The 27,864-nt window shown below is 30.5% G+C and overlaps 2 protein-coding genes across 2 annotated transcripts; both read right to left on the bottom strand.

Annotated features, from left to right (window-relative positions):
- Positions 1-8,628: 8,628 nt before the first annotated feature.
- Positions 8,629-11,755, bottom strand: LOC112275220 (protein NUCLEAR FUSION DEFECTIVE 4). The gene is made up of 3 exons (XM_024505390.3): positions 10,707-11,755; positions 9,477-10,516; positions 8,629-9,321 (listed from the first exon to the last, which is right to left on the bottom strand). Exons 1-3 carry the CDS (start codon positions 11,013-11,015, stop codon positions 8,802-8,804), a joined length of 1,869 nt encoding a protein of 622 aa, XP_024361158.1. The 5' UTR covers positions 11,016-11,755; the 3' UTR covers positions 8,629-8,801.
- A 6,915-nt stretch (positions 11,756-18,670) lies between these two features.
- Positions 18,671-20,917, bottom strand: LOC112274916 (uncharacterized). Its single transcript, XM_024504772.3, has 3 exons — positions 20,571-20,917; positions 19,645-19,812; positions 18,671-19,369 (listed from the first exon to the last, which is right to left on the bottom strand). Exons 1-3 carry the CDS (start codon positions 20,715-20,717, stop codon positions 19,277-19,279), a joined length of 408 nt encoding a protein of 135 aa, XP_024360540.1. The 5' UTR covers positions 20,718-20,917; the 3' UTR covers positions 18,671-19,276.
- Positions 20,918-27,864: the final 6,947 nt, after the last annotated feature.

Raw genomic sequence — 27,864 nt, 5'->3', positions numbered from 1 at the left:
ATAGTAAGTCTTTGTTATAAAAGAAATAAGGTCCAAGGAAGATTACATTCTATCTTCTATCTTGTTTTGTAGCTTTTATATATTTGTGATACTGAGAAGATGGAAAACCAACAACTAGCACATTCAATTCAAGAGCTTTCATTTATAAACTTATCAGATGAAACATTGCAATTATCACAACCTTCAAGACAAAAAAATCACAAATAATGAAGATCCACAAGAACAACATGTTCTTTTTCAAATAAATAGTAAGATACAACATATTTGGTATCACGACCTTGGAAGAGACTCCCAGTATTTGGTATTTTTATTAGAGGTAGAAACAACTCTTAATGGTGTTCCAAATATTTAATTTGAAAGAAGTTACGAGGGCCTCAACAACAACAAAATAATAGGATGGTCTTTCTATTCTAATATAAAAAACTATCAATGGTTGAGAGGGCTTATCAAGTATCTTCAAAGAGAACAAAGATCTTAGTGTGTAGCAAATATAATTTGCGGCATCTTGAATTTTTTCAACATAAGAAGACTGCTCCTTGTAGAACTCGTGCCTAGAAGGGAGGATAATGTCACAAATATATACATATAAATCAATAATTACTTATATAATTTAAATAATAGTAGATAAAAGTAAGTCAATTCCATAATATCTTCTATAGAAACTTCCTAAATGCTGCTTTGATTTTATAAGTGACTTTAATTGACTTTTTAGATTAGAAACATGGTCAATAATTTGGCCATGTATCACACATGTTGATAGCTTAAAGAACAAGCTAACTATGTGGCCTATATATAAAAAAATTACCTTATAAGTTAAAACATGTGTCATGCAAAATCAACACATATTAGAGGTTGTATAGAACATTGCTATATAGCTTCTAGTTAGATAGTATATATAGAGGCAAGAGTAAAGCCCTCTTCATTCTTATCAATTTCTTTCTTATTTCTAGTCTAAATTTAAGAGTCTCTAGTTTCATTGTCATTTTGCAATAGGCAACCCAGTTTCTTTTTAATATACATACTACTTTATTTCTATTTTTCCACTTTTCTTTTGACACAAATTTTCCAAGTTTATGCATCTTCTTCCAATTCATGTCCTTGACACCTTTCTATTGTTTATTTTTATTTTTCTAGTACATCCTCTTACAAGGCTCTTCTATAATAACATCTATATTTTCATTTTCACCATATAGTTGTCTTACTACACAATAATATAGAGATGCATGATTAATTTCCATCTTAAAATGAGAGATGTGAAGTATGGACAATAGTATTTTATATTAAATACTATTATAAGTCCCTCTTTATCAGAGATACTATAAATATATTTGGCTTTGGTTAGCTATGAAGAGGTATAAGTAACTACATACTCTTGATCCTTAATGATTTGGCTTAAAATGGCACCAATAGCATCTTGTGACATATCTATTTGTAGCAAAAAAGATTTGTTAAAATGAAGGTAGATGACTAAGAATATATTACATAGTACAATCCTGAGTGAAGTAAACGCATCTTGCTCATTGTTTTTGCATACAAATGCAACTCTTTTTTTCATGAGTCTATAAAATAAAGTCATTAGGATGAAAAATCCTTATACAAAGCAATAGTTATGGTTTATTAGTCTTATGAAGAACTGAGTGCATTCCAAGTTTGTTGGCAGTAGAAAGTCTATTACTGCCTAAAGCTTCTTGAAGTTTGGCCGCACCTTTGCTACTAATATAATGTGTCTAAGATAGAATAGTTCTAATAAAGTTATAATGCATTTTTAGGCTTTTAGTTTAAACTCAGTAGTATGATTTTGATCAAGTATTTTTTCAAGATCTATAAGATGACTTGTAAAGTCTTAAGAATTAATGTTTATATCATCTATGTAAACCAAAGCACATTTCCGCCATAAGCATTATAGTATAAAATCTATCAATTTCTAGAAAATATATATTATATTACAAACGTCTATTGACGTTGTATTGAAATAAAAAAATCTTTTATGATAAATAAATGTTATTTTTTTGCGAGTAATACTTGCTAGAAGCCCACAATTAGATCAATCAAAGTAAAGATTTATATTCCTTATAACTAATCAAGGATGTCATCTACATGGGGCAACTGATACATGTCTTTTTTTGTAATTGCATTGAATTTTTTATGATCTATATAGAAGTAAAAGAATCCATCTTTTTTTTCTATTAGTATTATTGAGATGATTTAAGGAGAGAGAAAGAAAGAGAAAGAAAGAAAGAGAAAGAGAGAGGGACTAACTACCTTGGTGGCAATAAGTTATTTGACCTCCATTTTGATGGCACCATGTTCTTTGAGAGTCTTATAATAAGCAACTTAGCATATGGGAGGCACATTGGTTTTAATGTTATATATTAGTATACTAGTATAGTGGAGATCATGGTCACTTGTACCTAATATATTGAGATATTTTTGAATAAATTATTAAATTACATGCTCTTAATCATTGAAGAGCTTATGATCCAATTTGATGGTCACTAAGGAATGCTTGAGTTTCTTAGATGTGTTTGGATCATTTATTAGTTGCATCTTAGAATGCATGTTTGTAAATGTAATAAAGCCATTTTGTTAAGTGGATTTATTATACATGGATTGGATTCTACAAGTCTTTTCTTGTTTTGCATTCTTCTCTATTGTTTTGATGTGCCTAAATTTTTTGTTGTATCTCTAGGTGCCAACAATGTAGGCTATATTATTCTAAATAAATTCTAAGTAAATTCAAATAATCCTAAACATTAGACTAATAATTTAATGAATCCTAATCAAATTGTAGATCAAATCCTAATAAAATCTTAATAAATCCTAATCAAATCCTAACTTAATTCTAGACCAAATCTTGTAACAATCTTAAATAAAATCTTAATTTAATCCTAAATATTAATCAAATTTTAGACCAATCTCTAATCAAATCCTAATTAAATACTAAACTTAACCACAATTAAACCTTAAATAAATTCTAATCAAATCTTAAATTTTAAAATAATCCTTATCAAATTCTAAATCTTAAATAAATTTTTAACAATAATATATTAAATTTAAATCTCAATAGTAAGTAATTGAATTATTGATATCAATCAAAAATTTGTACACTTAATAATTAAATTGGCTACAAGAAAAAATCAAATTAAAATAGATTGAATATACCAAATAAAAGATAATTCCTAAAATTCTTTAGGAGTTGATTGAGCTCCTTCTTCAACCTTAATGTTCATATTCTAGAGCCAAAATCTCTTAATTTCACCATTTAATAGGTTTCAAATTTTTTATAATTATTAAAAGTCAAGTTTACTACTTATATAATTTTTTTTAATTTAATCCAATAAGTGGATTGATAGATATCTTAGGAACTATCACTGGTCCTTTAAATCCCAATTTTTGAGACTTTAATATGTTTTAGCTTCAATAAAATTTGAGAAAACCATTAGATTAAGTTCAAACTTCTAATACAAACTATATACAATAATAATCACTTAATCACAAAATTTCACCTTTAGATCATCTATAAATTTTGCACAATTATCTAAAGTACAAACTCTTTGAATTTTTCAAAATCTAAAGTCACTTAAAAACAACCCTAACTTTGCAAAGTCTTTACAAAGTTATTATGTACTCAAATAAATTGAAACTAATACTTAAAGAACTTCATTATTATCTACTCTCAAATCTTGTTCTTTAATCAACCTAAGAATCTTAAAATAGGTATAAATATATGGTTTTGTGTCTCAGGATCTGATTTCAATCTTAGTTCACAATTGGTCTTCTTTGGATATCAATTCATAATAATTAGAAGTAATTTTTGTTTTAACATGCCTATATCAATTTCTTATCTCATTTACTTTGATTTGGCTCATTCATGCTTCTATAAAGTAAATAGAACTTTCTTCTATGAAAAGGTAGTATTAAGACTAAAGTTTTTATTATCTTTTTATTATTTATCCTTAATTTTTTTATTATATCTTTCTACTAGACTCTTCTATAATAACATCCAAATTTTTATTTTTCACCATATAGTCAAGTTACTATATAAAATCCACCCTCTCTAAAGCTGTATATCCTCTTATATGTGCCAATTAATTCAAATCTTGTTTGATTCATATTATATTTTTCATATTTTCATCCAAATTATTTTCATCATTTTTGCTATTTAAGTCAAAATCACCTTCTTGTCTTGGAAGATTTATATCTTTTACAAGATCTTATATATTTATTTTTTATATTTTTATTTAAATATCTTCACTTGCTTCTTTATGATGAATAGTTCTATGATATTTGTCTCTTGTAGTAAAAATAGTAGAAATTTTTTATTGTGTTATATGGAAGAGGTTTAGATATCAATATTATGTTAATGATGTTTCATGTTGTTGAATGTTGCAATTATTGTGTGAGGCATTGTTGTATAATAATATGGCCATTAAGTAAAAGAAGAGAGGAAATATTTTATTATAGAGGAGCTTAAATGAAAATATTTTAACAAACTATCTTAAAAATTTAGATAATACTTAAGAAGTTAATAAAAATTAAAAAGTGCTAATATTGCTATCTTATAGAAGAGACTAATATTTTCTTTATATGAGCATAAATGAACCAAATCAAAATAAATGAGATATATAATTAATATAGACATCTTTAGAAGTAAGTTTCAAAATATATTTTTTAGAAAAAAATTACCTTAAAATACCAAGAATTAGTATTCAAAGAAGACTAGTTGTGAATCAAGGTCGAAATCAGATCTTGAGGCACAAAACCTTGTACCTATAGCAATTCTAAGGTTATTTGGTTGATTGGAGTATAGAGATTAAAAGAAAACAAGAGTGAGGATCTTTAAACATTAATTTAAAGTAATTTGAATGCACAATGACTCTGTAAAGACTTTACAAAGTTAAAATTATTTTCAAGTGACTTTGGATTTTGAAAAAATCTAAAGAATGTGTACTTTGGAAAATTGTGTGAAATTTATAGATAATCTATAAATATTTTTTTTGATTAAATAATCATTATTGTATATAAATTTTATTATAAATTTTATTATAAATTTAAACTTAATCTAAGAATTTATTCAAAGTTAATTGAAACTCAAACATATTGAGGTCTCTAGAATTGGGATTTATAGAATTAGTAAAGGTTTCTAAAATATCTATCAATCTGACAATTGGATTGAATTAAAATTTTATATAAAAGTAGTAAATTTGACTTTCAATAATTTTGTAATATTTGAAAGCTATTCAATAGTAAAATTAGGAGATTTTGGCTCTAAAATATTGGCATCAAGATTGGAGAAGGAGGCTAGCCAACAACCAAGTAGATTTTAGGAGTTATCTTCTATTTAGTATATTTGATCTTTTTCAAAACTTTTGTACTTCTTACCAACTTAGTAACAAGTATTCAAATTTTGAGTTAAAATCAATGATTTGATCATTAATTATTGATATTTCAATTTGATATGAGATTTAGGATTTTATTAGGATTTGATCTAAGATTTGGTTAAGATTTAGGATTTATTTAGGATTTTGTTAGAATTTGGTTAGGTATTTATTAAGATTTTATTAGAATTTGATCTAAAATATGACTAAGATTTGTTTAGGATTTGATTAGGATTGATTTAGGATTTTATTAGGATTTATTGAGAATTATATTAGAATTTAGTTAAGATTCAATTAAAATTTCTATTTTTAATATATCTTTAGGATTTTTTTATTATATATATTTCTTTAAGTTTAATTTATAGTTTCTTTATATTTTTTTTGTAAGTTCTTTAAGACTCTTTTGGAGTTTAATTAAAGATTGATGAGCATTATTATAGTTTAATTGAAGTTTATTTAGGATTCTATCAGAGTTGTTAGGATCTTCTAAATACAAGTTCTAATTTACCTTCCACAACAAAGTATTAGATGCATTCTCAAATAAACTTCATAAAATATGGCAATGCTAAGTTGGGTTGTTTATCATTGGAGGTAAGAGGTGGTTGATTGACCATTCTCACATGAGTTTGTTTTGCCATATTAAGTCTCTTGGGAGGCGTTGCAAAGCTATCCTTGTTGACTTCACTTGGTCATTAACCCTTCTACCATTGGAGGTGTATTTTTGCATTCTATAAAACTTTACATATTGCCAAACTAATTCTTTTGATATTTCCTATGTCCATCTATTGCCTATGTATTTTTTAGAGTTGTGTTGATAGTATTATATAGCTATTCGACGTCTCCATCAAAGTCTTACATAGTCACTAATCATATCTAAGCTTGACAAAAGTTCTTAATGACTTTCGTACTTCATCCATTCAACGATCAAGGACTTACTAAAGATAGATATAATTTATTAGTCAAAAATTAATTAAACAAACACAACTAAATATGCAAGAGACACAATATAATAATTGAGCAGCAAATCTTAGGTGTACAAAAGATGTAAGAGTAGTACCCAAATATTTATTGTCTAGGTTTTTATTTGTTGATTTATACTAGAGAAGTACAGCCTCATCCATTTAAACAAGAATATAACAAGTACTATATATTGTGGGCAAGATTTGCACCAAGTCAGAACTTATATCTACAAGTGGTTCGTTGAAATGTGGTTAATTTTTACTTATATCTCTAATTTTGAATAATTTTGTAATTTATTTCATAAATTTGGTAGTCCACTTTTTAAATTATTATATTTTGGGTTATTTTCTTATTAGTTATATTTTTTCAACATGCTTAAGAAGAATTAACTTTTTTTTAATAATTTAACTTTTGATTCAAAGTAAAATAAATATTTTATTTCTAGATCATGTGAAAAAGAAACAACATTAACATGCAACTCATTTCATTTTTGTACAATGTAGTCCTATCATTCTTTATGAGTCCCTAATTTATTTATATTTAATTTCTTTGCAATTCATCAGAATTTATGAATATTAGAGTTTAGTTAAAAATAATATTTATGCTCAAATATATTCTTTATGTTTTATATTAAAATAAAAATGATTGATTAATTTGTATATATATATATATATATATATATATATATGAGATAAAATCTGAATGAAGGCATTAAATTTTCCACAATGCATGTGTATTTATGTATGTTAGAATATATATATATATATATATATATATTCTAATCTTATACAAGTATTCGTTATTATTGCCTTCAAATCTTATACAAGTGCAAAAATTTAACATTTAAAATAACTTGTTTTGTATTTATTTATTTATTTATTTATTTTGCAGCACATTCTAAAAGTTAATTTTTTGAATACCTACACACAAATTACACAACACAAGCTATGACATTCTATTTGTATTTAAAATCTTGAAATTACATTATTTTTTTAATAATTTTTTTGATTATATTAGATAATTTTAACATCTTGCTATTAATCCATCACAATAACCTTATAACTTTCTTCATTTATATTATTATCATTTTTAGGAATATAATGGCAATACAAAGACACTCTCTCATTGGTATTGTTTATTTCAAATCGATATTTAAAGACCTTCAAGGTGAATATGACTACCTTTTAAGTATACAAGTACAAAGAAATTATAAAAATAAGATTTTGATTACAATTTTTTGACTTTTTATTTAATTCTTTTATAACATATGATAATGAAGAATATTAAAGATAGATGATAATACAAGAAAATCAAAAAAAAAAAAAAAAAAAAAAAAAAAAAACCCAACAAGATGCACACAAGAGATATATAGAGTAAGATAAAAATCTTACTGCCAAGATATTTTAGTTATAAATAGAAAGTACTTGTAGATGTTTTTATTGGATAAGTCTTAATAAGATATCTTCAATTATAGAATATCCTTTGGTTGACTATGCCAAAGTTTTATTTCCTTCAAAGCTTACCAAGTATTAACCTTAATATCAATTGACAAGAAAAATAATCTATTTTTATAAATCACTTAATGTTGAATAAGCTAGAATTTGTATAATATAATATTCTTCAATATATATAGATATACTTGTTTTTTTTATTTTGTGATGTTTTTCAAAGAGTCACACTATTTAAGAGTATTACAAAAGTTTCAAAACATATTCTGTAATCTTTTTAAAACTATCTATTATCATCTTATAGTTCTTTAGGGCTTTAAAAAGTGTTTGTCAATTTATATTCCTTTGAATGACATAATTAAACACTGTACATACTTGTTTTTTATTTGGATGCCAAGAAAGCATTCATTTAATCAATCTTAAGAGGATATGAAAAAACCATATACTATGGACAATTGAAAGGTATCATTAATTACCAAAACCATTTAATAATTCACAAGGTATTGAGTTGTCCAAATAATATATCTAACATGGAAAAATTACGATTATAAAGGCTACACATTCTTATTAATTCTCTTCATGGAACAACACATAATCACTTCATTATCTATTCATTTATTTATTTTCATGCTCTCACATTTACAAACTGATGCAAACCAAAAGAATAATCAATACCCTCATTGTGGAAATAAACACAAAAATTCCAGACACACTCACTCTTGGTACAAATGAACAACAAGTTCAACCAAGGCGTTCTGATTGCCTTCACTTCAATTTGTAAAATAAAAATAAAAATAAGTATGTATTTTTATGAAAGCTTTGCTCAGAATTGGGACAATAAGTGCTGCAAAAGCTCTGGCCCAATTGGCACAAAATTAAGAATTTCAATATTCAAAATGAAGTCTGTCCTTTGTCTTTGTGAAATCGAGGAGAGAGTTTCAAATGTTAATTTCCAGTCTCCGTGCAACAAAATCATAAATCAATCAATATTGATAGCTACGAGGTATTGTACACACTAGTTCTGAATACTAGCAGTGGCGTCGCGAGCTTCCTCACCGACTGCGTCGTCGCGCTGCGTCTTCCCATACAGCATTGTGTACACACGCCGCGTGCGGAAGATGAGGATGGTGTTGAGGACTGCACCGAGCATGCACATCCCCGTCATTATAAAGAGGGTGAGACGAAAACAAACAGGGCCTTCGCACCTCAAAGCCTCGCCGTTTCGCGGGGCAACACCACCATGTTGCTTCTGAGCCTCCCAGTCGTAGAGAGTCCCTGCAATGAGCCCCGAGAAGATGAGGGACCCAGTTGGGTTCGCCATGGCGAGGAAGTTGTACAGCATGCCGAAGTTCTTCAGCCCAAAGAGCTCCGACGCCGTGGCGGGGACGATGGCCCAGTGAGCTCCGTATCCCAAGCCCACCAGTAACGAGCCGGCGTACAGCGAGCCCTGCATGCCGACTGCCAATGATGCGTGGCCTATGGTCGTTATCGCTTGCGCTCCTACTATGAGAATTGGCCTGGGTAAGGCGTGCCCTCTGCAAATTCACATCAGCAAAGTTATTTGTTGTCTTTTTTTTGTTTCTGCCAGTAGCTGTGCTGTGCAGTTCATCAACTTGCATAATGCAATGGGTGTCAGTGATATGGTTGGATGAGAGCAAGTTTGTTAGGATGAGAGGATGCGCAGTCGCACCTGGCAATTACTTCGGAGACGTAACCACCACCAAGGCGTCCCAGGAAGTTCCAAATGCTGATGAGGGCAACAAAGATGTGAGGGTCCTTATACCCTAGAGACTGAGAAATCTGCCCCAAATTGTCGATTACCATCAAACCAGACCCAGCGCCGCACACCAGGCCAAAGAACAGTAACCATAAGTCTGCCTTGACCAGAGCCTGCCTCATTGTAAAGTCTTCGCCTCGGTGAGGACCCTTCCGTTTCCGCTTCACCTTGACGGCTCCCTCAGCTACAGCACGATACAAACGGGAGCTGGCACGGCGCATCCGGTCACGCCTGACGGGTTCCGGCAACGTTTCCTTCTCGTCTTCGAGTTCGCTAAAGAGAAGCAAATCTTGGTCTTTGAGACGGGGAGACTCTTTCCAGGCCCGCGTAGCTGTGCACTGCCCTGATGCCTTCCCATCAACGCTGCCCACAACAGTGGCACGCCCTTCTCCACCAGCTGCAACTTCATTCTCCACATCGTCCAGTAAAGGAGCACGCAATTGGCCGGCTTCGTCTTGGAAACTTTTATCGTAGTCGGAGGACTGCTTTTCAAGGGCACTAGGAATGACTAGGGCTAATGGCAGTGCAAGGAGCGTGAATAATCCAATTGCGAAGAGACGATCCGTATTTTTACTGGCTGAAGGACTATCCTGTACGATTATAGTGGACAACAGATAGATTGCCAGCACCAAACAAATGCCGTAGAGGAATCTGAATTTCTGGTCATGATCACCGCTATCTTTTGCTTCAATGGGCAAAGGCCGAATGACAAACAAAGCCAGAAACGCTACTAATGTTGGACCTACCGCTATTATGAGTATGAAGGATGCTTGGTCAGGAGCAAAAAAGGCAGTGTATACACATGTGAAAATGGCACCACCTAGGCCGGCAAATCCTTTCAAGATTCCCACCACAGGGCCCCTGTAATGCGAGAAAGTGCGAACAGACGACACCAAAGCAGCAGTGTTGAAGTATGTCTCACCATTCGTTCCAAGAGCTATCAGCAAGCAGACCTGTCCAGCCACAGAACCTATCAGAAAAAGCCTCCAAGATGTTTGAAAAATTACATTCAAAATGCTACACCACATAGGCAGCTGATTGGCTATTCTTGACAAAAATTTGCGAACTCAAAGCATCCACAGTTCGACCGATAAGGGAGAATACAACACTGAGAAAGAGAGGGTGGGAAGAAGCGCAACATACCACAGCGAAAGGAGGTGTAGCAACTCGACGGATGACAATCAGCCAAACCCAACCATAACCAATACAGTTGTGCAACAAGCCCACTAAAATGAGGCCCCAGGAAGGCAGCCAATCTGACAGAAAACCGGCCAGAAGGCCAACACTATCGCCGAGGTCCTTCGCTACCCCCAATCGGTTAAGTTGCCTCTGGTTCAAATTTAGATTTGTTTTAATCACAGGTGAAATGCTCCCGAAGATATAGCCAATTCCCGCACATGCCTGCAGCCATATTGAAGCTACTAGCACTAACCAACGATTTGTCCACGCCATGGATAACAGAGCACACCCTCAAACTCGGCGTTGATGCCACTTCGGCAATGCTTGCATCTGCACCAAAGCTGCAGACCTCTTCGCACTAAACTTCGTAGAGTATGGTGTTGGCTGATGAACACGTCTGTTTAGCTGCCACCCCGGAGCTCGCTTCGTACTATCTGCCTAGATATTCTCTACTAGACTGACGAGTCGATTTCCCCGGCGGGAGCAAACCAAAGCAATGAATAGCTCTCGCAACAAATCCAACTGCGAGAAAACTCGCTGGATCCGAGCACATTGCGGCGAAAAAGAGAGTTGCTAAGAGGCCAGAACGCAGCATCTAGAAAACAGCAGAACCATTCGCACGAGATCTACGACCAAAAAAAACAATTACAAATCACCTTGATAGCATTCTCAACCAGCACGCGCAATGTCAACCACCTAAAAACCGCCAAACAACCTGCAGCGCCAGCTACAACACTCCACGAAACGCCTCCCCGCCGAACCTGGCCAATCTCATAACCCTGATGCCAACTCGAACCCCCGCTTCGAAAACCCCTGCACAACTGATGTTATCCACACCGAAGCTCTAAACCTCAAGACGCAAGCATTGGAATCGGACCCAATGGAAACTCCCACAGAAAACCGACGCGCAAGTGGATTAGACGCAACTTGAGTGCGTCGCGGGATGACTACTGCCCCTCCCTTTAACGATCAGCCTTCAGGTGACTGGTCTCAGGCTCCAGGCTGATCTCGTGCGTTCTGCTTGACGTTAAGGCTCCGACAGGCCTGATCCAACCGCTACAACGCCAAATGACACGATCAGGAAGCAATCCAGCTGGCAGATATGGGCGGACTAGATGCCGAGGCCCACCATAGGGCTGAATTCATGAGCAGCTACATCTAATTGTGGGGGGGGGAGAAGCTATCCATGTCTGGCGCTGGACTTCTTCTAATATTTTATGACACAAAAAACGAGTCTGGTGCTGTTTACTTTCTTGCTATTCCAGAGAGAGGCAAGGGCTATGGGAAGCAGTGCTGTTAGCCTTTTTCTAGGGATTCCGACCCGGCGTCCATGAATGCCCTCGTCGCGCCAACATGGTCAGACTCACGTGGCTGCCATCCCACTTGCATTGCACAGTTCCGCCATATCTAGCGTTTCCTACATGCCAAATAGGAGGAAGATTGGCATCGCGGCAGGCAAAACGGGCTTTTGAGATGCTCAGTGAGGTAGGGCCCCGAAAGTGTAAAGACTCTCGCCTTTGACGAAAAGGGAATAAAAAGGAATTTCGGACGTGTGCTTTTCGAGCAAAATTCATTCTTTATTGTGTAAGAATTTTTATAACATGAGGTAAAATAAAATATCTTTTTTATATAAAAGAGACCAAAATTGACACCCACAAAAGAAGCTTGCAACATGTGATGGTCTTCACACCCTTGACAACACCTTCTTAACAGCAAAAAGTTTTTTCCCTGATGAAAACAAGAAAAAAAAAAAAAAAAAAAAAAAAAAAAAATTACAGATTTCATGTTGTGAGTACTACTCACCTCTGATTTACAAAGTATGCAGATTCTGCTGCATGGTAATGTCTAGATGCACTAACACAGTAGCCTGTGCTGGATAGCACAATTAGAAATGGTTCCATTGAGGATGCTTTTGAATCGATAGTCCTTCCATAAATAACAAATATGGTTCAGATAGATGAGTGTAGGAATGAATCTCTTTTCACAATGTTGGCGTCTGAATCAATAATGTCTGCTGATAGGCCATATTGGATCAGAATGATGACTATGCAAAGATCAGCTTGAAATGGCTTTGGATGTGGCACCTTTGCCCGAATATGGTTGTGATAATTTAGCTTCATGGAGCATACATCTAGTGGCATTGAGACCCATGATGGATTTATAAGTGGCGAGTTGTTGTAATCTCTTGGTACTTGTATGCCCCAACCAGCAATGCCACAAGTTGGAAGAATTTGGTGAAGATGTTACATAGTCAAAATTTAGAAGGATAATAGCTGAATTCGAATACATTACAAAGAGAGATTTTTTATGTGAATCATCACCTCAAGTAATAGTTACATTGGACTCTATTATTGTGTCTTGTAATAGTATGTTGTTAAGAATATACAAATGATTCTGAAGGGGGCAAGAAGCAATTGTAGAATTATCTTCAGCAAGAAGTCTATACATATGATTTTTTTTATGGATATGCCGCCACTTTGTATATCATGGTCACTTATCAAAAACAAGTTCTTGTGCAAATCAAGAATGTATAATGTATTATTGAACCAAAAGGTTTGTCTATTTATCATGGAAATCTCTACATTACCTTATGCATAAGTTGAAAGAATAATGTTGTCATTAAGATTTACATAATTTTCTTTTGATGACAATTATTCAGAAGTAATAAATTAGTATTTGTTATGAGCCAAGTGAAGAGCTGCACCCATATTAATGATCCATATGGAATCTTTTGTTGTTCCACGTTTGCATGATTTTTTGGAGCAATATGCTTGTATAAAATATACATGAGTACAAAATGATGGAAGCATTTCTTCTATATCTTTGGATTTCTATTTCGATTTTCTATTCTCATGAATTGTTGGTTTTTGTAAAATATTTTGATCTCTAATGTCTGATCTTTTTGCAATGTGGACATGGAGTTGTTGGATTTGCCTTGTTCTTTAAATTTTTATATTCTTTTTGTGGTGGTTTTGTAAGGGGATGTAATTGCTACTTTCCTTTTCATTTTCTTCCAACAAAAATTGCTTGTGATTTGGTAGAAGAGTTCTTCATTGTGGTCTCTTCTTGTCATAAGATAGAAATCAATTTTGATAGAGTTTTTGTATCAATAAAGCACAGTGTTTGAATGATGGTACCATATTGAGATGGAATTAACTACATCAATGTAGAAATTTCTATTTGAAATGGAATAATAGCTATGATAAAATGATATTTTTATAATAACATTCTAAAATTATGTGGATGTTGTATTACCTAATCACCCAATTATTTTTTGTGTTATGTTTTCTCTTGTAAATATGCTTATGTGATGGTGTTACTTGCAAAATAGGTATTTTTAAATACAAGCCAAGTTTCATTGCCCATTGTGGGTGCTCCTATGTAGGAGAATATGGAATTATCTACACAATCCCATATGATGGATAATATACCATGATCTTGCTTTTTCCACGTAGTGATTGTAACTTGGTTTGTTGGTGGTATTAACATTGTTGCATTATTTTATAGGATTTATATCTATTTTTTTTTTATCAAATACTAATTCCTATAAGTTTTTTATTTTAAATTTTATTTAGATTTTCTTTTTTCAAATTATATACCAAGAGCCATCAAATTTTAGCCATCTCTTGGTTGATAGGCTTATTATTGTCATTTTGAAGAGAAGGTAGGTGAATTGGTCCTTCAATTTCTATGACAAATATCTTTGTCAAATTTTCATTTCCTTATAATTATTTATTATTTTTCTAAAAAATTTATGTCAAGAATTTATTATTGCTTTGGTATCATATTAGAATAATATAATAATTTTATAATGAATAATATAATAAAATAATGATATATTGAATGCACAAAAAATTGTGTTTGTTTGAACATATTTAATCAAGAGACAAAGATACTCTTGAAAGTTTGTACTTTTTCACTAGATGAATTCTAATTGTCACCCTAATTGCTCATCTTAAAAATATAATTAATGAATAATCTACTCTAATGCAAGGTAGTACTATTGTGATGGCAAAGGTATGTAGTATCCAGAACTTGAATGATAGTAAAAAGCAGCTAGAAAGACTTCTGGTCACATACATTAAGCATCAACCTCAGCCACAAGACATCATCTTCAAACAATTTTCACAGTATCATTCTTATAATGATGAGCATAAACACCATTGCTAATATGATTGACAATACAAATGTCCATTTCAAAGAGTATGAAGTCATTGCAAGTCCAACCTTTTTAATGATGCAAACTCAAAAAGATAACTATGGATAATATCACATCTATGAGGAGGTAGCAAAACCTTGAAAGCTATGAAGACCCTGATTGTTTATCAAAGTGTCGATGAGATCAAAGGTAGTATGACAATCACAAAAATTGTAAAGAGAATAAAAGTGCGTTTGTTCTTCTATGTCCAACCACCCACCTACTCTTTAAATATACTTGTGTGCTTCTCTGTACTAAAAGTTTCCAACATCACTTCACTTATAACAAAATAAATAAATAAATAAATAATAGATAAAATTGATTCATAAACAAACAAAAAAAAATGTACTACTCAAAACATAGTATTGAAATGGTAGAAATCACAAAATAAAACTATTCTCTTCCATTTTTTTTTTACTTGTATACTTTGAAAGGCCTAGAAGCAATTATTGATTTTTAAAAAAATTATGTCCAAATAATATCCCTCAATCAAATCCTAGGTCAAATCTTAGTGAAATCCTAATGAAATCCTAAATCCTAGACCAATCTTAAATCCTTAATTAATCCTAAAAAAATCCCAAGTAAATCTTAATCAACTATTATAGTTATTTGAAACCTCAATAAATATTAATTGAATTGTAGATTTTGACTAAAATTTCACTTAGACCTCAATCAACAAGAAATTAACAAGCATATAGAATTTGAAAAGATTTGGGCTTACCAATTGCAAGAAAAGCTCTTAAAACCTCTTAGTTGTTGGTTGCTTTCCTTCTCTGACTTAATTGTTGATCTTTCAACAAATATTTCTTCTTTTTGAACCATTTAATTGCTCTAAAATTTGAGTTGTGTATAGACAATCAAGTCTAAATTATTTTCACCAATTTTTTCTTCATTTGCATTTGTAGATATTGCCTAATCGCAAAATCTCTCATTCATCCTAAATTTCAATTATCTAAGATATTAATCCACAAAAATTCTTGTACTCTTCAATCTAACTATTTAATTGACCTAAAATTTCTCATACACATTTATAACTAGTACAAAAAAAAATCACCAAATTTTCATCCTTAAAAATGCTACAAAATTTATAAAATCCTAATATTTATAAACTTATTATTATTTCTCAAAATTTGAACTCATTCAGTGTATTACTAACTTTGAAAAACCCTTAGAATCTCAATATTAATCTAAATGACATAAAACCAATTCTTAAAAATTTCCTCTCAATTTTGCTCTCTAACTCTTTTTTTTGACCCAAAACCCCCAAAGGCATCATAGGAACATAGTTTTGTGCCTTCGGATGTAATTTCAACCCAAATTCACAATTAGTCCTCTATGGGTACCAATTTTTGATAATTTGAAATAATTTTTGCTTAAACCTATTGTTAACTCTCTCTTAAAGTTGCCTAGATTATTTACTTGTCTCATTTATTTTGATTTGAGGCCTTTATGATCTTACAAAGTAGATAAAAATCCCTTCTACAAAAGTCGACATTAAGACTAAATGTTTCACTACCTTCCTATCATTTATCCTTGTTTTTCTACTACACCTTTCTATTAGTCTCTTCTATAATAACATCCATATTTTTATTTTTAATCATATAATTTTGTCATTATATGACACAATACTTTGGCATGGAATCATTACTTGTGAGTTCTACATAACAGACACCACAATTTTCATACAATGTGGATGAAGGATCGTAACCTAGGAGAACAGAACTAGCAAATGAATGAGTGCAGTTGAAGGGGGGAAGGCTCACTGATTATGATCATGTTTATTATAAGAATGCTGATGTTATTGATTATGATACAAAGCTGTACCAGAATGCTTCCAATATGGCCAGCTGCATCTGTCATCAATCTACCATAAGACCTCGCTTCCAACAACCACGAGCAGGGCAGCATTATTAGAATGGAATTCTCATTGAGAATACCCATTGTTACGATGGTGAAGATACAGAGTTGCAAGCCCATCACCTCCATGGTTTCAGGCAGTGCCATAATCTCAGCGCCTAAAATGGTGGTCGACAAGTTGAATATCGCACTCGACACAGACGCTTCGTGGTAATCTCTGTAATCCTCAATGTTGGAATTCTGCATCTTGCTTGATAGCAAAGAGATCCTATCTATATGCATCATAACCATGGTTGCATCTTCAGGCTCTCCATGATTTCTCGGTGAGCCAGCCATCTTTGTTATTTTTAAGACTCTGCCAAAAGTCTCCTGGCTTTCGTTTACGACTTACCTACGGAAACGAGCAGGCCCAACGGCCAGAAAGGCTCTGTTCCTCTGTTTTCAGCCCGTCAAGTGTGGGTTGGTTGAATGCTTGAGGTGTAGACCAAGAAAAATGGTATCGTTTAATTTCCAAGATAACAACAGATTTATTTAGCCAATTTTCCTGGGAGACTTAGAAATCCTTTTCTACAGCAGATGATTCAGCCACAAGTCGGTTGTTATTTGTGCCCAAAAAAAACAAACTACGTCTTATCAAACCACCTTCGGTCACAATGTTGACGCAGACGACTGAAGATACATTGTCCCTTTCACCAGATTTCGTTTGTATAGTATCGTGATACATATCAACATAACAACGCTACCACCACACACGAGCATTCGGAGTGGATGTGGGTAACTAGAATTGCACGAGCATTGCCATAAAAATATTGCAATAAACATGAAAATCATGCAGTTTCCATGACGGAAAAGAAGTATGAGTGAAGTAGAGTAAAGCACACATGATTCATAGCTGGAGGAGAGAAGGGGGCTTTGGCGGGGCTGACCTAGAATGTAGCGGACCTGCAGCAAAACGGGGCCATGGTAGTGGTGGCGCAGCCAAGCACACGCCGCGACCAAAGATGGTCGAAGCTCTCGCTAGCATCGTCGACGATGTCTTTGCCCAATTTAGCGGCTAGTCATTCCAAGCATTGGATGAACTTGAGAAGGTGAAGAGTGGCGACCGAAACGGCAAATCCATGTTGGAGGCTTCGACGTCCCGGTCAAATCCGTCGAAGCTTTTTTGTGCGAAACGCTTGTCTGATGCGGGGAGGAGAATCAGGAAAAGTAAAAGTGATGCGACTACTTTTTAAAACAAAGTTTTTGTAATAGAAAAGTGTCATCCCCATGTTTTGGCTATTTAATTGTTGTTTTTGGCCTTGTTTAGTGTGGGATGTGTCCTTTTTGATTGTAATGGAATGATGTGGGAGTTGGGTGTGAGCTTAGATATCACCAAAATGTTACCTATGCATTTTTGAGTGATATATATATATATATATATATATATATGAGTATTTTTATTATTATCATTTGAAATAAATTGTTTGATTGACTTGGAAAAGAAGGGTTGTAATTCCATTCTTGATATGAAGTGTTCATTGCTGAGAGCACACCTGGTATAACTGGTCAGATTGCTAGGGTATCATTTTCTATATGGAAGTGGGGTATTGTTAATATTATGAGGAATTTGACTTCATTTACTTTGCTCTCAAGGATGTTGGTGTTGCAATGACGTGGATTTACTTTACGATTTTTGTAAAATGGTTTCTGATACATGTTTATGATTTTTTAAAGGTTGTGCCTTAGTTTTGTCTGAAAAGAATACATTTTGAAAACTACTTTGGTCGTAAGCCATAAAGTTATCTCAAGTTTTAACTAGTTTTACAAAAATTTATATTTTTTTTATGATTCTTCATAATTAATAATAAACAAGATTAAAAATAGAAATCACAAAAAACGTAATACTTAAAATTCTTTTAAAATTGTACTTGCAACATTGAAGTACTTGTTTCTTCTTCTTGTTTATATCGTAGCACCTGATTCAAGCCTGCTGCTGAATTCTCAAAAGGTGGCTTTATGTTCTTTTTTGTGCTTCTGTTCTGTGGTTTCTCTAAAATTCTCGAGGCTTTCGGGTAGGATGCCTACATGCAAGGTGTACCACTTAGGTCTGGTTCACTAGATTTGCAGGCCATACACTAAAGCTTCTGAGTCATAACTGAAGCATCCTCTCGCTTTATGTCGGGAAGTCAATAGTCTTTGGATTTAGCAATCATCGCTGTGACGAAAACTCTTCATGAGTAAAATGCAAAAAACTTGAATATTCAGATGTCTGAAGGAATGTAGTGAGGCGAGGTGTAGGAGCGCTGCAGAGGTACATTTGCCCTTTTGGTGTTGAATCTTTCCAAGTGCAGGAATTCGAACAGTCCAGCACCCGGTGAAATGGGCTAGGCAGCAGATCGATTGAGGGAAAAATAGAGATGTGCCGGTATTTGTTAGTTGTAACATTTTTTAGGCTTTGGTTTACAATGTGGTTACATGCCCCTGCTGCAAGATACCGCAATCAAACTTGCAAACTTGAACCCGACAGACGGGCGATGAGAGCCTCTTGTTCTTGCTTGACCGTCAGCAATGATTCGTATTCTGCATTAAGCCTCTGCCTCAGAATCAAATGAGCATGTCAATTCAAGGACAGTAAGTATCAACGCACGCACAAAATGGAGAGTTGCTGAGCATTAATTTCGTATTTATGTGTTTATGACAAGCTCTAGCGATGGGCTTAAAACTTTTCTGGCTACGCCACAGCACATGAACGAAATCAGAACCTTAACGTATTCTGAATGTAGAAGATTACAAAACCAAAGTTCTTTTTGCAACTACATTGATGAATACACAGGAAATATAGACGACTTCGGCATCATCACAAGTTACCTCGAGCTGCTCCTGTTTGTCAGCTATCAATCTTGCCTGGTCACGTAGCTTTTCTGGCCTTGTTTCAATCTCTGCAGACACCATGTTACGCATACCAACCGCTGACAGCTTCGCATCTTCTATTTGCTGCGCTTTCTCGTTTGCCTGGTCGAGTAACTGCTTCACTAACTACTTCATTCGCACATGCAAGAAAACCTTAAACACAATTAACAGGGTCAGAAAAAGAATGACGAGAAGTTAACCTTCCAAAGGTAAAGGATATGTACACAGTAAAATCAACCCTCTAAACCAAGGAACATCAGCTACAAAAGACATACATTCACTAAACAAAACAGATGCAGCCGCAGAGTAATCCACAAGCGTGACCCAAGGACAAGACAAGTACAACGTATCAATGCATGAAAAGACGCTCAGGAAAGTCACAACATAAGGTTATGTTCTGAAATCGTTTTTAATACTAAAGTGTAAGGAATGCATTAAGTATTCAACATGTAACTCCGTTCTCCGGATGCGCATACCAATATGCATAAGCCATGAAACGGAAACATGTGTTGGATACTAAGACATGGAGCTACACACCTACATGATTCTTAATAACAATGTACTATATTATCACTAATTCCACAAAACCAGAGGTTATTGCTGCTGCACAAACGGAATATCCACTACAATCGAAAGAACCAGAAATCAACCCCATCCAAATTTTCGTCAATTTCACTCGAATTACACGACGTGCATGTGACATCAACAACGACAAAAATAGGACTATAGAATAATACCTTCAGAAAAAGAAAAAATAATTACATCCATAAAGGTTAGCAAGAAATCAAGCCCATAGAAGCTGAACTTTATCTTCGGGGCATGCACTCAAAGAAACAGACATCCTGAAACAACAGAAATAGGAATAAACGTCAGGAGCATGTTACGTTCTGAAAGTCCTGAAGCTTGCACTGAAACACATCGCACGATTTCGCCACCAAGCGGCTATGAGAATTAGTCTCCAGGTCCAATACTCGCAAACGTCCGTTATCGTCCACAACGACGGCTGATGAGCCTGCTTCGTCCCCCGCCATGGCACCACTTCCGACGCTAAAATGTTTAATCCTCTGAGACAATCGTGTGTGTGAGCTCTCTTTCGTCTCAGCTAAATCTTACTTCCAGGAAACTCCAATTGTAACGAAAAGAATAATCCACTCTTGGATACAGGATTTGTGCGGAAGGAGTGAGACCTAATCACAATTTGATTGCATGAACGCAGAATCATGCAATGCTGCAGTGCACACACACCGACACACGCCGTGATGGATGAACGCTGGTGGCGATGGATGGATGAATAAGTGTATATGTTGATGAATGTTAGATGATGTTTAACGGATGTTTATTTTTAACTATTGCAAAATATGGAAGTTAATAAAATAAACCATTTGGATTTTTTTTTTTTTTTTTTTTTTTTTTTTTTAAGAATAATTATCTGATTTTTCTTTCATGAAATGCCTGCATCTATAATCTATTCAATTTATTACTTCTTGAAATTTTAACTTTCATTTTATTGTAATTGGTTGATTACTTGTGTTTAAATGTTCAAACATGTTGAATTTGAACATTGATCACAAGTTTGAACTAGATCTAATAATATTCTGCCATAAATGAAATGAAAATAATAATTATTTTAAAGACATCATACATGATATATTTTTTTAAAATCTTTTTTTAAAATTTTACCTATGTTTTCATTCAATAAACAATACATATGCTATAATTTTCAACTTCTATTTCTTTCATTTTTGAGATAATAAAATTATACACATTTATGTTACCTTCCTCATGACTAATCACAAGACTTCTTTGCCTCTTTGTGTGATACCCAAGTTGTCTTATATAATATATATGTATGGGTGTGTATATATATATATATATATATATACATACATACATACACACATTCATATAATGTAGTATTATGTCTTGGATCTAAACAACAAAAAGTGAATCCAAATTGTTGATAGCAAGATATAGTCTAAATTAAACATTGATCTTTCCATACAAAATTATTTTTTTAACACATTTAGACTTATTGAATTTAGTTTTGTAATTTTTTAAAAATCATACTTTAAAATATTTGAAGTAATTCCTATTATTAAAGATATTTTTGCCATTAAAGAATCTTTATATTTGAATATGAATATTAAATAATATAAGTGATATAATCTTAGGTGAACTATCCACATTTTATAAATAATTTGTTAATAATATCTATATGCATATTATTGTTATTTCATAATAAGTAATCATATAAATTTCTTAATTTATAAGGAATTAAAATTTATAGTAGAGATCATTTCAATTTAATGATTATCATAATTTTAATTTATTATAAAACTTAGTTTTCTACAAAAAAAAAAAAAAAAAAAAAAAAAAAATTGTATTAAAGATTAAATATTATGTATTTTAATTACATGTACCTATATCATAAGCTTCTTCATAGTGTACATCTTTTTATAATTTAGCTATATTATAAGTTATTTAGATTTTTTACTTAAATTTTTCAAATATTGGTTTTAATTAGAAAGTTTAGATCATCCCACATATTATGTCAATTACATAATATTCTTGAAATTGTATTGTGCTATCAAATTTAAAATAAAATGTTTTATCTAATCATAATAAAAATCAATTATTTCTTGTATATAGATAGTGAAGTTGGTCAATTGTTTGATAAGATGCTCTTCATTAGAAATTAGTCTAATCGCAATAAAAAATGCATTTTTAGTTATCTTTAATTGATTTTTATCCAGTAGTAATAAATTCAGATATGAGAGGATTGGATTTTTGCCAATTGATCACTTTTATTATTGATATGTGGTTGAAAGATTCAATTAATTTACATGGTATTAATTTCTAAACTATGTAAAAAAAAAAAAAAACGGCATTAGAACATTAAAATTATTCTTCTTCTTATATTTTTGACTAAATATTATATATATATATATATATATATATATATAATTCTTTTTCCTAAGATTAATGGTTTTTATTCCTTTATCTTTTAATATTCTATTAAATTGGAATAAAAGTTAAGATTTTTTTTGTCTCTTTTTGTGATATTAATAATATTTTCTTCATCTATTTTTAATAATATATATATATATATATATATATATATATATATTTTATTGATTCAAAGTTTTTAAAAAAATCAATTACAAACATAAACTATCCTATCTTTACACATCTACAAAGTTTTAGTTCTATGTACATTCTTTTTAATTCTTGAGTCTTTACTTTAAGTGAAAAAATATTTAATTTTTTAATTAATAATTTTAAAGTATTAATTAAATAATAAATATATTTATTTTTCTAATTAAAAATTCCTATTATAAAAAAAAAAAGAAAACATAACATTGTTGTTAATTATTTTACTACTAATAAAATTAAAATTTATTGATAATGATAGTTTGTAGTCATTTTTCTAACTCTTTTTTGTAAGATTAGTTAAAAATAAGAAGTTCCTCAATTTATTTGACAATAATGCCAAACTTAAGTTCCTCCTTATATAAAAAGTAGCCAAAGATGTGTTGTTATCTTATGTGTTTGGCCATAATGTCAAGCTTGAGCACTTGCTTATATCAAAGGTAGTGATTTATTTTTTTTGTTTTTTTTTTTTTTTTCATCAATTATTTTAGAAATAATATTAAACTTAAGTATCCTCTTTTATCAAAGGTAGTAAAAGATGAGAGACTTTTTAATTCATTTGGAAATAATTTCAAACTTATATACCATCCAAAACTAAAATTGTGAATAAAAGATTCATATGGCAATATTGTTAAGCTTGAGTACTTCTATATATCCAAAAGTTACAATGCTTTAACTTTATTTTCACATTGTTGTCTTATTTTTGATAAATATTTTTCTCTATAAATTTTTTTTTTTAGATAATAAACTTATAATAAGATATTAAACCACAAATTAACAATACAATTAAAACAATGCATATATTATATTTTAACCTAGTCTTACTAACTTGAGCTCATACTATGGCAACTAAACATCACTTTAGCATAGAAGAGTGTATGCAAATATAAATAAAATCAATACAATCAACTCTATATATGCTTAATATAGATTTGAGTTCAAGTGCTACTATTGTTGATCTATTATATATTTGTTAAAATTTTATATTTTAATAAAAATTATTTTTTGATATTCTAAAATATGGTATATTTGCTACACTAATTTTTAAATATTATTTGAAATAATCTTAAAATATTACATTGCAAATGAATAAATATAATACATTGTTATTGTTTAAAAGTTTTATTTTCAATATCTCAAGAGCCATAGATTTAATACTATCATAAGCAATATTATTCTTTGAAATTTTTTGATTCCTTTCAACTTCAATCTTATATATTCTAAAATTAATAACTTTCATAATAGTAAGTTAAATAATCTTATTTATAATTTTTGTTTCCACACAACTTATCAAAATATTCTCAAGTTTTAGATCAAAATGTGAAATAAATATGTGATGCAAGTAATACATTTTTTTTGCAATTTGATGCATAATAACAATAAAAAAATATTAAGATGTTTACTCTTTTTTTTTGCAACATATTACAATTTTTTTTTCATTAATTGAATGTCTTCATACAAATAATGATTTTTTTCTCTTATTATATAAGATTCACCAATTTCATTAGTACTACTTTTCATTGAAAAATATTATATAAATTGGCTAAAATTTCAACTTTTTTTTTAAAAGACTCATCACATCTAACATCCATCTTTTTAATAGTACATAAAAATTCTTACCACTTTGATTTATAAACTTGTCTATAAGTTTTAAGTTCTCTACTTATGGATTTTATAATTTTAAGACTTATTTTGTCTAATAATGGCATTAAATCATCCAATTTTTCAACTTCTACATAATGAAAGTCTTCCAATCTTTCTAGAAGATGCTCTGCTAATCTATAATATTCAAAAACTTCTTTTCTATTTATATGGATCAACCTATCATATAAAAATTTAATATCACCTTTATTTTCATCACATGTTGCAACATTAAAAGAAAAAAAATTTAGTGTCTTTAAATTTTTTAGAATAATATTTTGAAAGCATATCACTTACTATATTGTAAAAATATTTCAAATTTCAAAGTAATTCTCTAAAAGTTCCTTTTTTATTCAATTGGAAGATAACTTCTTCACATCAATTTGTTTTTTTTTATAATTTTCTACTAATAAGTAAAATATATTTAATACAAAAAAAATCAGTAAATAAAAGTTCAAAATTTAATCTTTTATTACTACAAGTTATTAAGTAGTCAAAAACTTTTGTAACATATTTAATTTTCTAACATAAATCTGCACACTTGTTTCTACATAATGAGTCTTTTTTCTTCAATGAAATCTTAAATGCTTAAATATAGACTTTAGATCCTTCTCAACTACCTCTACAAATACCTTGCATATTTGATATTTTGTCATATTATTCTATAATGCTTCAAAATCTTAATATAAAAAAATAATATAAATAGCTCCAAACCATGAACTTGTATTGCTTGAATAGTTCTAAAGAATATGCCTAAATAAATTAATAATAAATATATCAATTTCACCTTCTCACCATGTGTACAAAGTTACACATTATGTTTGTTTGGTATTTCATGAATATTCAATAAACACACTTTTATCCACATTGCTCCAAAAAAATACATAATTTTTTATCCTATACAATGAATCTATAATTCTAAGACTAAACTTTCAATTCTAAATAATCTTAAAATTAATTTTTATTAATTTTTATTTTTTTAATACTCTTATTTTAACCTAAAACTTTATTATAAAAATTACTAGTTCTAAATCATAATTAAAAACCTTAAATGACATCCATTTGAAGAAATCTACCTTATAAGCCTTTGTACACAATTAAAATAAAATTTCAATAAGGTGCAAACATGATTCAAAACATTCATAATAGTAATGTTTTATCATAATATGAATTTCTTTAAAGTCTTCTATTTTTTTTAATTGAATAAAATCCAACTCAAATTCTAAAACACATCTAATCAAACTATATTTTGAATATTAGCAATAAGCTTTAATATAGATGTTTTTTGAAAATTTTAATAAAAATAACTTTCAATCATTTTTATTTCTACATATATTTTTTTTTCTACCAATTAGAATATTATAAAAAAAAAAACTTATTTATTCTTTTAATTAAATTTTACCTACACTTCCAAAAACTTCAAATAACTTACCAAATGTTATAAAAAAAATTAATTTCTCCTTATTCTCTTCCAACTTCTATTATAAATTATATTTTTTTATTCTAATTTTTTTATTAGATATATTAAATCTGTCACTTTTTTACTTCTAATAATAAATAATATAAACTAAATTTAAATACTTCAAATGAGTAGCAATTCAATCTTTTTTAAGATACTATTCTCAAATACTTATACTTAAGATACAATTCATTTAATCTACTACTACCTTCATCAAACTATTCTCCAATCCAAGTGGGTTTTAAACAATAGGCTATTTTTTGGAAGAAGCAAGTATGCAAGGCAAAATAATTTTCATAAATTGCTTTGGTAATGCTACTACTTGCACCAAAAAGAGTAGGCATATATAACTACAAGAGAGAATATATATATGAAGCTTTCAATGATTGATCATGAGACAAGACAAGCAACTCTAGATGAGGTCAAGCAAGACAAGGCTTTGTATGCTTACTTATCTAGTCATGTTGATTGATGGACACTCATTATCCTGTATTGAAACAAATAATTTTTTTGCAAAGACATCCTTTATATTGTCATTGAAAAACATAGCTATTATAAAAAGGTGGTCATTACCATGTAAGAATCTTAACACTACTTACTACATTTGTAGTACAATTGCATAATATGAATGTGCTCTAAAAAGAGCCACATGCACTACATTACTTGTGTACAACCTTGAAACCTTACATGACTTTAGAAGATGACCTTATTAAATATTAATATTAGATTCCTCCTACATAGAAAATCCATTTCAATCACATTGTTCATATTGCAACTAAAACAAGATTAGATTATCTCAAAAATCTAAGATCCTTCTATTCCATAGTAACATAAAACCTCATTACAAATAGGACAAAATATATTAGAACAAAATTAAATAGAACTAAATAGAATAAGACATGAAAAATAAATTCAACAATCAAAAATAGAACAGAATAGAAGTAAACGAAACTAAACAAAATAGGGCATGAAATACAAACTCAACAATTAAAAATAAAATACAATAGAACTGAAAAAAAGGATGCAAAACCAAACTTTACTAAGAGAAAGGATCCAAAGCCATACCTAACTAGATACCCCAAAAGGCCTTGACTTGTTTTATTTATACCTTGTCTTACTACCTTGGGCCTTCTAGAATGTTTGTAAGTAGTAAGTTCCATCTAAGTAACCACCTTAAACTCATTTTCTAGAAGATTCTATGGTGGGATCCACTTAAATAATCATCCTAAACTCTTTCTAGAATATTCCATAGTAGATCCTACCTGATCCACTAATCTAATACCAAATTCTAAAAACTTCCATAGTTCTAATTATCTATATAATTATTTTATCTGTATCGTGTTACAATAATTCTTCAACTTAGATTTGATTTTGGATGTTCAAACACTACATATAGGTCATTGTATACTAATGTAATATTTTTAATGTATACTATATCTAATGTAAAAGAAATTATTTAAACTATTTTATTTTTTTATTAATGGTATAAATAAGTCTAAATTATATATATATATATATAATAAAATATAAAAATTATTATTTATAAATTATTATTTATAATTTATTTATTTATATATTTTTAAAACTCATAATTTTTATAATAAAAATATTTTTAAAAATTTAACTAAATCATTAGAAATATAAACATTAAAAATAAGGAGGTAAATTAATTTAATTTTTTTAAAAAATATTAAATATTTTCAGTACATTTTTGTATATCTAAATATAAATTAAAATTCTAAGTAAATTCTTATATGAAGTCGATATTCTATTTTACAAATTTTAAAAATTATTTTTTTAAAGAATAGAATTTGAAAAAAAATTAAATATATAATTTTAAAAAGTCATAAACATATTAAAGATTTCAAATATATCACTATTATTAAAAATATTTAAATTAATAGAATAGATTAATATATAGAAATTAA

The sequence above is a fragment of the Physcomitrium patens genome, chromosome 22, assembly GCF_059467195.1.
Source record: "Physcomitrium patens ecotype Gransden chromosome 22, ASM5946719v1, whole genome shotgun sequence".
Classification (NCBI taxonomy): Eukaryota; Viridiplantae; Streptophyta; class Bryopsida; order Funariales; family Funariaceae; genus Physcomitrium; species Physcomitrium patens.
This window is presented reverse-complemented; position numbering and strand designations above follow the sequence as displayed.

Excerpts from the sequence above, each read along its gene's own strand:
- LOC112275220 (XM_024505390.3), bottom strand. The coding sequence starts at position 11,015 with ATGGCGTGGACAAATCGTTGGTTAGTGCTAGTAGCTTCAATATGGCTG. Across the intron at positions 10,517-10,706 it reads CTACACCTCCTTTCGCTGTG|GTCTGCTTGCTGATAGCTCT; the intron begins GTATGTTGCGCT and ends GTGGCTGGACAG. Across the intron at positions 9,322-9,476 it reads GTCTCCGAAGTAATTGCCAG|AGGGCACGCCTTACCCAGGC; the intron begins GTGCGACTGCGC and ends GTGAATTTGCAG.
- LOC112274916 (XM_024504772.3), bottom strand. The coding sequence starts at position 20,717 with ATGGCGGGGGACGAAGCAGGCTCATCAGCCGTCGTTGTGGACGATAAC. Across the intron at positions 19,813-20,570 it reads AGCTTCAGGACTTTCAGAAC|TTAGTGAAGCAGTTACTCGA; the intron begins GTAACATGCTCC and ends CGAATGAAGTAG. Across the intron at positions 19,370-19,644 it reads ACAAACAGGAGCAGCTCGAG|AGGCTTAATGCAGAATACGA; the intron begins GTAACTTGTGAT and ends ATTCTGAGGCAG.